We start from the raw sequence: 10540 nt of genomic DNA, 5'->3' as shown, positions 1-10540 counted from the left end.
GGGGTTTCACTGTGTTAGCCAGGATGGTCTCAATCTTCTGACCTCGTGATCCACCTGCTTCGGCCTTCCAAAGTGCTGGGATTACAGGCATGAGCCACTGCGCCTGGCCTAAATATATTAAGAGATGGGTGTCACTAAGTTGCCCAGGCTGATCTCAAACTCCTGAACTCAAGTGATCCTCCCACCTCAGCCTCCCAAAGTTCTAGGATTGCAAGCAAGGTGAGCTACCATGCCCAGCCAATGAATTTTTTGTTGTTTTTTAATTTTATTTTTTTCAATTGAAGTCTTACTATGATTCCTGGGCTGGTTTCAAACTCCTGGGGTCAAGCAATCCTCCCACCTCAGCCTCCCAAGTAGTTGAGACTACAGGGAATGGGCTCCTGCATCTGACTTAAAGCTAGGTTTTAGTGTGGAATCTGAAGTGATATATATAAACTTCATATTCTGTTACGTTAAAGTGTGGATCTTATACTTCAAATGGATCTTTTACCATGCATTAGCCATCTGGAAAATACTGGCTCACTGTGTTATTCCAGTCTTTCAAATGTTGACGCCTTTTGTTGTACAATATTTTAAAAATCACATATAGTTATATTACCACTGATCTTATCAGAAAAGTGTCTAAGTATTGGGAAGCTCATTAGTTAATAGTAGTAGATGCAAGTTTTCCAAAATTCTAACTCAAAAGCCCAGATTTTATCATTGGCAACAAATACTGTCACTGTTGTCCGTGAAGTGGCCAACTCACTTCATTCACTTTTGAGAAAATATTTACTGGATACCCTAAATAACCATAGTTGTCAGTCATTCTTTGAAGTTAAAAATGGAGTTCCATTTAAAAAGCAGCAGTTCAGCTTGTGACTCATTCACACTAGTACTTTTCCTTGAGACATCCTGTAGCACAGGTGCTTTATGCATTCCCATTTCATAAACACAGAATATTAAAGACTTCTACTCAAAGGTTGTAACTTAATAAATTCTAATTTTTACTGCTACTTAATTGAAACTGACATTTTTCTTTTTATTGGAAGTGTGTGGTGGTGAGGAATATTGTGACTTCTAGTGCAGTTTAATGATAGTGCCTTGCTTCATGCTACCCAGCAGTTTTACTCACCTTTGCTTTTGCATCATCACTGTAAATGCTGACACAACAAGTAAAGGCAAATAATGTCTTTGTGTTGTTCTAAAAGTAGTTTTGACCATTTGTATCCGTTGAAAAGCTTTCAGAGACCTCTGAAAGTCTATAGACCACACTTAGAGAACAAACCATTGGTCTACAGGTAAATCCATCATTAAGCCTAATGTTTAATAAGGAAATCATAAGATGAGGAGAGGAGCGTTTAGATACGATTTATTCTACAATATTGCATAGAGGCTGTGATTCATATTATTAATCCTGTTTAAAATCTCTGGAAAGCTTTGGAAGAGGATGTATCACTAAATTCTTTTTTTTTTTTTTTTTTTTGTATCTTTATTTTTTGTTGTTGGTAAGATCTATCCTCAGGAGAGACACAGCATAAGAGTTCCTGAATCTGGAGAACATTATGAACTGCATCTTTTGCACTACCTTCAAGAAAACCTTGGATCACGTATTGCTGCTCTAAAAGTGATATAATTTTGACCTGTATAGAACTCTCTGGTATACACTGGCTATTTAACCAAATGAGGAGGTTTAATCAATAGAAAACACAGAATTGATCATCACACTTTGATACCTGCCACGTAACATCTACTCCTGAAAATAAATGTGGTGCCATGCAGGGGTCTACAGTTTGTGGTAGTAATCTAATACCTTAACCCCACATGCTCAAAATCAAATGATACATATTCCTGAGAGACCCAGCAATACCATGAGAATTACTCAAAAAAAAAAAAAGCATTAACACCATGTATTCATACTACCCTATTTTCACTTTTAATAGTATTATAAACTTCATGAACTTAATTAGTGTATTTTTACAGTATACTTTTGAGTTTGTTAAAATATGATATTAGTGATTGGTTTGGTTCAGTTCCAGAATCTCTGACTAGTTACAGATTTGATAGCACTTAAATGTAATTGAATAGCTTATGCTTCATTGCTTGGGCATATCCAGCATGTTATGAACTAATAACTATTAAACTTGACTTAACCAGTCATTCATTATTGATTTTTCAAGGATAACTTAGTGGCCTCCTAAAGACACTTGTTTTGGCACTGACCAGTTTTTAGCCAATTTAATCTGTATCTAATATAAATAATTCTCATTTTTCTTTGATGATATTAACGGAGTGGGCTTTTCCTTTTGCATAAAGGCTAGTAACTGTATATGTAGCATGGATTTAATTAGTCATGATACTGATAATTACAGGCAGAAAATTTTTAAATGATTAGAGCTTAAATATTTGCAGGCAAGTTTTTTTTTTTGTTTTTTTGTTTTTTTGTTTTTTTCCTTTAAGAAAAGGAAAAAGTACACATTCACTAGAATTCTTCAGAAAATGTAGTGGTGCCAGTTTCCATTTAGAATTTCCTTATTAAAATATTCTAGAATTTTAAGGAGATTGAAGGGAATCACAGTGGGGTGGGGAGTCCTGGGTTTGGGAAATGACAGAGAGAAGAGGTGGTGAGGGCCTGATTAAAAACTAAGCAGAAGTAGTTTTAACAAAAAGACTCAGGAAAATGTTTGGAAACTGAAATTTAAACAACTAGAATATTAAGGAAACCAGAATCAATAAATCACTGTCTTGCCAGCACAGCTACAGAGTAACATGATTCAGGGGAGGAAACGTTCCTTAGAGTTACTTTTATAATTCTTTTTTTTTTTTTTCTCTTAGGTTTAGAAATCCTACACATTTAAACTTTATCCTTTTAAAATTATTTGAACATAATTTAGATATTGTAAGCTTAAAACACAAATGTTTACAGATAACCTCTTTACCATAAACTAATCCCTGGCAAGCCATGGCTCTCTTTTTTTTGGTGTTTAAAGCCTATAAACAGTTTTCTTGAATGATCATGAACTTTTCTTGGTTTAGCACTAGGATTTAGCTATGAAGAGAGCTCATAGGCTTTCAGGTGCTAATTGAGATCTGCCCTGTTAGAGTCTTGGGGTGCTAGATCGGTCACGTTGACACCGGTGGCAGGGAAGGCATCTATGAGTTTGATGCTTTTTATCACACACTTCAGTGTTTAGAAAGTTATTACCAATACTTTTAAACAACACTCCAAGAAAATTTGCTGTGTTTCTTTCTCATCACTACAGAGAGAGTAGATTTCCCCATAGAGAGCACAGCCTTCATTAGTAAGGTTGGTGACTACTGGTAAGAGGTGGACTTCATTGACGCCAAGTGGGAGGTAGGGAAAGCCCAGAAATGGCAGGATGACATGGTGGTTCTGTCGTTGGGAAAGGTATTGGGTTTTGCTGTTTGTGTTTATACTGTATAATAGATATCACGCTTTTTCTTATTATCTGTATGTGTATTGCTTTTCGTGTTTGATATTTTCCCATGCCAAGATTTGTTTATATATATTTTCAATGTTAAATTAAATTGATTTGGGTAACTTTCTTTCCCAAGAAAGTATTTTCCCCTTTAAGTATGTATCTGACTGTGGAGGGTGTTTTGTTTTGTTTTGTTTTGTTTGGACTAATTGGCCTCAAAGGATCTATCCTTATATGCAATATAAAATAGAAATGGTATACAGTAGCTTTTAAGCAGCTACTCCATTGAAACCTTTCACACATTAAGACTGTTTCTTCAAAATGGCATCTTTTATTTTACCGAAACAAACTTAGAAAACTTCATGTACTCTTGAATTCACCGGTGTTTTCCTTTTGCATGTTGCCTTCTTCTTTCCTCCTATCATAAAGAATGTTTCTATTATCACTCCCAGTCACTTAAATGCCATTCTGCTTCTTTAGCGGGGAAAAAATACCTGAATGAATTCACTTACAGAAAGACAGTTTGACTGAATTTGCTTTTTACAACCAGTGTGGAAAATATCATAGTCAATTGAGGCAATCAGTAGAAATCTAACTAAAAGTTTATACCCCATAAGTGTGGGTAACAGCTTAAACCGCAAGAATATATAAAAGTAGCAACAGTTTAGTGGGAGCCAAAAAGCACTAGGTTACATAATATCATACTGTGTTTTTAAAGACTTGATAAATGTGTACACTTGAACAGCCATCAAGAGGGATACTTGAGCATTTTAGAGTAGTGGAACTCAAAATCTAAGATTCATCTGGGATACTTACTAAAAGAAATGTAGAGTTTTGAAACTCACTCTTAAAAATATGTATTCCCAGGCTAGGCATGGTGGCTCACACCTGTAATCCTAGCACTTTGGGAGACCAAGGTGGGTGAATCACTTGAAGTCAGGACATCAAGACCAGCTTGGTCAACATGGTGAAACCCCGTCTCTACTAAAAATACAAAAAAATTAGCCGGGCATAATGGCGTGTGCCTATAATCCCGAACCTACTCGGGAGGCTGAGGCAGGAGAATCTCTTGAACCTAGGAGGCAGAGGTTGCAGTGAGCCAAGATGGCGCCACTGTAGTCCAGTCTGGGCGACAGAGTGAGACTCTGCCTCAAAATAAATAAATAAATAAAAATTTGTATTCCATTGATTTAGGTAGACACCAGGAATGTGCATTTCTGACAAGCTTTCCACGCGATCCTACAGTAAGTCATCTATGGACTACTTTAAGAAACTCTTCTATAGAGAATGGAGTTGGATTAATAATAGGTGATTTTTTACACTGGACTGATTCACAAGAACCTAAACAGTAGTCCATGAAGCTGCTCATCTGTGGTAACTTGTTTGGCCCTTCTCACTCTGAAAGCAGCAGGAGGTGTTTACTTTGTTTCTATCCCGTTTGTCTGGAGATTAATTTTGGAATAAAAGTTTTTCTCTTTATGCCATTCCTGGTTCTTTTCCAAAGCCTCATACAAGAGGATTAGGTCACAACGCATGCATTACCTTTTTAAAAAATGCAATGTTGATACCGATGCTTAATTTTTTTTTTTTTTTTTTTTTTACTACTTGTTTTATTCCTTCCAGATAGTATAGCCCACCTTTCTATAGCATAGTTCTCTTCAGGTGGAATGATTCCTATAAGATTTCTCATTATTAAATCATGCATTTTCCAAGATGGAATCAGTCTTTGATTTAATCTAATCTAATATTCTCATTTGTTAGAAGAACAACCTACATGCTAGAGAGAGAGGAGGAAATATACCCGTGACCACACAGCCACTTAGTAGCCAGTTGGTGCTGGACTCCAGCCAGGTGTCCTGCCTCATGGTAGTTAAATGATATATAGAAAAGGTAAATTTTTAAAGAAATATTTATTAATATATTCGTATAAAACATTTTAAAGGTAACCACATAAAAATGGTTAATTTTTCCATTCCAAAGTAAATGCTAAGCATGCTTATTAATGAAGCAGTACTTCTAATTAGTATATGACATTCTGAAGTTAATTAAATTCATTGCACTAAATGTGTCTTCCTTGGTATAGTGGGGGATTTGAGGATTGGAATATAGAGTAGAGTGCTTGCTTAAGCCTGGGAGCCCATCTTATAGCTATTTGATGTAAGAAAAGAGACATGGCCATTTCTAAACTATATAAGGTGAGTGTCTATGCCCAGCAGATATAAAGGAGAAAGGAAACTTTTTTGACTCCCACCTTCCCAGCCTCATCTTCCACCTATCCATCTTCCAGCCTCAAATATGGAGATGTTAGTGCAAGGTGCTGGGCTCTAGGTAATCATTTCATAAGTCCTTTACAGGTAAAGAAAAAGTAGTGTTTGTATGTTTGTTTTTAAGTAACCCCAAAACAAATTTATGTTGTATTCAGCAAAATTGGAGTTCAGGTGGTTAATTTTAGAACATAAAGTGCCTGCTGTTTTAAGCATTGACTTGTATAAAAAGAATTGCATGTCTCACTCCAGTAAGCTTATGGGTTTTCTCATTTTTAGGTATATGGCTTTTAATCATGTAAAGTGAAACATTAGTTTTGTTGCATTTTATTACAGGTTATTTGTTGCAATAAAGATGCTGCTGAAATTAACTGATTTAAATGTTCCTTTTTCTCCCATTTGCCCATGGGAAATGTACAACCTTGCCTTGATTAGTGACAACTGTGGAGTGACTAATACACATGAACAAGGTCATGTGCTTGCAGTGGAGAAGAGAGACTGCAGTATGAAGGATTACATTGGGGATTTTAGTATAAACACTAACCAAAATGCATCCAAGCCTAATGGGAGGTGTGCAGAGAACTGCTTTCTATCTGCAAGTGGTTCCCAACAACCAGTGGTTGATACTACAAGGGTAAATGGTGCTTACAGCCAGTGAGGAGCATATCCCCCTACCCCAGCCTCCACCCCCAAGCAGCTGGGGGTTTGTGGGAATACCACCTAGAGTTGATAGTGGCTTCTGCATGCTGCCCAGGAAATTTTTTTTTTTTTTTTTTTTTTGAGACAGTCTCGCACTGTCGCCCAGGCTGAAGTGCAGTGGCACAATCTTGGCTCACTGCAAGCTCTGCCTTTCAGATTCACGCCATTCTCCTGCCTCAGCCTCCCGAGTAGCTGGGACTACAGGCACCCGCCACCACGTCTGGCTAATTTTTTGTATTTTTAGTAGAGATGGGGTTTCACTGTGTTAGCTGGGATGGTCTTGATCTCCTGACATCTGACCTCGTGATCCACCCACCTTGGCCTCCCAAAGTGCTGGGATTACAGGCATGAGCCACCACGCCTGGTCCCTACTGCCCAGAAAACTTTGAGGGAGTTTAATGTACTGTGTATTTCAGAGGTTTCTGGGGTTTTTTGTTTTTGTTTTTGTTTTAGGTGGAGTCTTGTTCTGTCACCCAGGCTGGAGTGTAGTGGTGCAATCTTGGCGCACTGCAACCTCCCCTGCCCAGGTTCAAGCGATTTTCCTGCCCCAGCCTCCCAAGTAGCTGGGATTACAGGCGCCTGCCACCACACCTGACTAATGTAGAGACAGGGTTTCACTGTGTTGGCCAGGCTGTTCTCAAAGTCCGTCACGAACTCAGATGATGTGCCTGCCTCGGCCTCCCAAAGTGCTGGGATTACAGGCGTGAGCCACCACACCCGGCCTGACAATATTGTTTTTTTTTTAAGTTTTATTAGAGAAAGGGCGCAGAGAGGAGGCAGATGAACCCCTCTGAAATAAGTAAATAGGTTTGTGTGATAATCCTTCCAGAACAGATACTTAATCTGGATTCTGTAACCCTCAAGTTGTGTGTGAAATATTGCATGAAAAGTAGTAGTGTATTATTCTGGAGATAGGCTCTTTGGCGTTATCAAATACTCAAAGGGATAATGACCCCAAAAAAGTTAAGAACCACAGCTGTATTAGGGTCTTAAACTTTTATTTTGTATACAAAAATTATTAGGAATAAAAATATGTTTAAAATAAGGGACCGCTAGGCCGGGTGCGGTGGCTCACACCTGTAATCCTAGCACTTTGGGAGGCTGAGACAGGTAGATCACTTGAAGTCAGGAGTTCAAGACCAACCTAGCCAACATAGTGAATGAATTTTTGTATACTAAAAATACAAAAATTAGCCGGGCATGGTGGCGCATGTCTGTAATCCCAGCTACTCGGGAGACTGAGGCAGAATCGGTTGAGCCCTGGAGGCAGAGGTTGCAGTGAGCCAAGATCACACCACTGCTCTCTAGCCTGGGGAACAGTGTGAGACTCTGTCTCAAAAAAATAAAAAGTAAGGGACTGCTGTAGATGAGTGCTTCCTAACCTTTTCATCTTGTAACACAAAAAGAGATAGTCGTATGACACAAGGATAAACATGCACACTGGGGTAAGCTGTTAAAGCTGCTTGTAGCCAGAAGTGGCTATCCAGGCCCACCTCAACTTTAAAGAAATTAGTATCTCATTATACATATGATCTATTTATAACATTATGGTTGGGAAATTTTATAGATTACCTTGGCCTATCAAAAATCAAAAATCAGCTTTCACCTGGCACAGTGGCTCATGCCTGCAGTCCTAGCACTTTGGGAGGCTGAGGTGGGCAGATTGCTTGAGCTCACAAGTTTGAGGCCAGCCTGGGCAACATGGTGAAACCCCTGTCTCTACAAAAATACAAAAAACTACCCGGGTGTGGTGATGTGCACCTGTAGTTCTGGCTACTCAGGAGGCTGAGGTGAGAGGATCGCTTGAGCCTTGGAGGCAGAGGCTGCAGTGAGCTGAGATCACACTACTGCACTCCAGCCTGGGTGATAGAGCCAGACCTTGTTTCAAAATATATATATATATATATATTTTTTTTTTTTTAAATTAGCTTTCACGCCAAACGAGGTGGCTCACACCTGTAATCCCAGCACTTTGAGAGGCCAAGGCAGGAGGACTGCATGAGCTCAGGAGTTTGAGACCAGCCTGAGCAACATAGCAAGATCTTGTCTCTACTAAAACTTTTAAAATTAGCTGAGCATGATAGTGCATGCCTGTAATGCCAGCTACTCAGGAGACTGAGGCAAAGGATCACTTGAGCACAGGACGTCGAGGCTGCAGTGTGCTATGATTATACCACTGCAGTCCAGCCTGGGCAACAAGACCCTGTCTCAAAAAAAAAAAAAAAAGCTTTCAGACTAGCCGTAAGCGTCCTGTATAACTGTGACGGAGGTGTAGACTTCCAGCTATAGAACTCCAGTGCCCCAGATTCGGAGCAAGTGCTACAGCCTTGAAGCCTTTTGACTTCCCTTTGGCCCTATTAACCTCACCCACCCCACCCAATGGATATGAGGGGGCAGATATTGATCCCTTGGTGCTTTTGTGGGGAGTAGAGTGAAACAGTCACAGTGTGAGAATCTCATAACCAGAGTATAATTTTATTTTGGGTTCGGTGTAGTTTGGGGATTTACTAGGATTTAAGGATTCATCTTCTGGTTCTATCACCCTGGAAGAGTTTGAGCTCCCATTGTAATTTCAGCTCTGAAAGACACAGATTGTTCAGTCTGCTGTTTGTTCCTTACTCCTTACTAAAAGACACTCTCTCTAAATTGGACTCCAAACCTGTGTTCTTAAAATAGAAGTTTGGGGAAGCAATTAGCCAGGATAGTTGTCCTTAGCTAGCTCCAGGACTCCCCCATCTTTACTGGAAAAACACCCTGTAGATGTGGCATAGCTTAACATCCTACTCAGAAGTGACAGTTATTTGCAGGAAGGTCAGTCCTCTGGCCAGGATGGTTCTGGAAACCACAAAGCTTCTCTGTAAAATGACCTGTCTGTGCTGGCTTAATTACTGAGCACATACCTTGTCATAGTTGCATCCCTAAGCGTGCATGTGTATACCACTGTCTGCAGTTCAGTTGGGTACTTGATGTGTTGCCGTGCCAGTTAATTGCTTTAAGCTGTCTCAACCGTCCATTCCTCTTCTTTCCTATTGTTGCTCCTCTCCCAGTCTAGGTCTCACGATCTCAATGCCAGGTAAATACAGCAGCTCTCTGTCCACCCTGAGTTCAGGGTGAAGAATAGAATTCCAAGTGACTTCAAATAAGCATTTCTCAACTTTCATTTAGCAAATATTTAGGAACAATCATGTGCCAGGTCTATGCTAGGCCATCAGAAACCAGAATTGAAGAGGATACAGTCCTTGCCCTCAGTAGGCTCTCAGGACCAACTTCACTTTCCACCTAGAAGCCACTTCCTTTAAAGGAGCTTTTTTTTTTTTTTCTCTTTGAGACAGGGTCTCCCTCTGTTGCCCAGGTGGGAATGCAGTGTGGCATGAACACACCCACTGCAGCCCCAACCTCCCAGGCTCAGGTGATCCTCCCACCTCACCTTCCCAAATAGCTGGGACTTCAGGCACACACCACCACTCCCAGCTAATTTTTTCATTTCTTGTACAGACGGGGGTCCCACTTTGTTCAACCAGGCTGATCTTGAACTCCTGAGCTCAAGTAGTCCTCCTGCCTCAGCCTCCCAAAGTGCTGGGATTATAGGCATGAGCCACTGTGCCCAGCCTGGCAAGCTAATTATTTCCTGCCAAACTTCAAGTGGTGCTCTAGTCCCTAATCAAATACAAGTTCTGTCTGACATTCAAGACCCTCCTGCCAGGCGCAGTGGCTCACGCCTGTAATCCCAGCACTTTGGGGCGATGAGGCAGCAATCACCTTAGGTCAGGAGTTCGAGACCAGTCTGGCCAACATGGTGAAACCACATCTCTACTAAAAACACAAAAACTAGCCAGGCATAGTGGCATGCACCTGTAATCCCAGCTACTCTGGAGGCTGAGGCAGGATAATCGCTTGAACCTGGGAGGTGGAGGTTGCAGTGAGCTGAGATTGCGCCACTGCACCCCAGCCTGGCAACAGAGCGAGATACCATTTCAAAAATACATATATATATATATATACAAAAATTAGCTGGGCGTGGTGGCACGTGCCTGTAAATCCCAGCTACCCAGGGAGGATGAGGCAGGAGAATTGCTTGAACCCGGGAGGCGGAGGTTGCAGTGAGTTGAGATCACGCCACTACACTCCAGCCTGGGCAACAGAGCGAGACTCTGTCTC

General features: G+C 40.4%; 1 protein-coding gene across 6 annotated transcripts in view; it reads left to right on the top strand.

The window, feature by feature from the left end:
- Positions 1–3578, top strand: part of DPP8 (dipeptidyl-peptidase 8) — an 80089-nt gene extending 76511 nt beyond the window's left edge. For all 6 annotated transcript variants that reach the window (XM_011968220.1, XM_011968196.1, XM_011968215.1 and 3 more), the window contains one exon: positions 1493–3578. In XM_011968220.1, coding sequence (XP_011823610.1) covers positions 1493–1615 — 123 coding nt within the window. In that variant the 3' untranslated portion in view covers positions 1616–3578. The remainder of the gene's footprint in view (positions 1–1492) is intronic.
- The last annotated feature ends 6962 nt before the right edge of the window (positions 3579–10540 follow it).

The sequence above is a fragment of the Mandrillus leucophaeus genome, unplaced genomic scaffold, assembly GCF_000951045.1.
Source record: "Mandrillus leucophaeus isolate KB7577 unplaced genomic scaffold, Mleu.le_1.0 Scaffold12, whole genome shotgun sequence".
NCBI lineage: Eukaryota > Metazoa > Chordata > Mammalia > Primates > Cercopithecidae > Mandrillus > Mandrillus leucophaeus.
The sequence above is the reverse complement of the archived record's forward strand: the minus strand, read 5'-3'. Positions and strand labels throughout refer to the sequence as shown.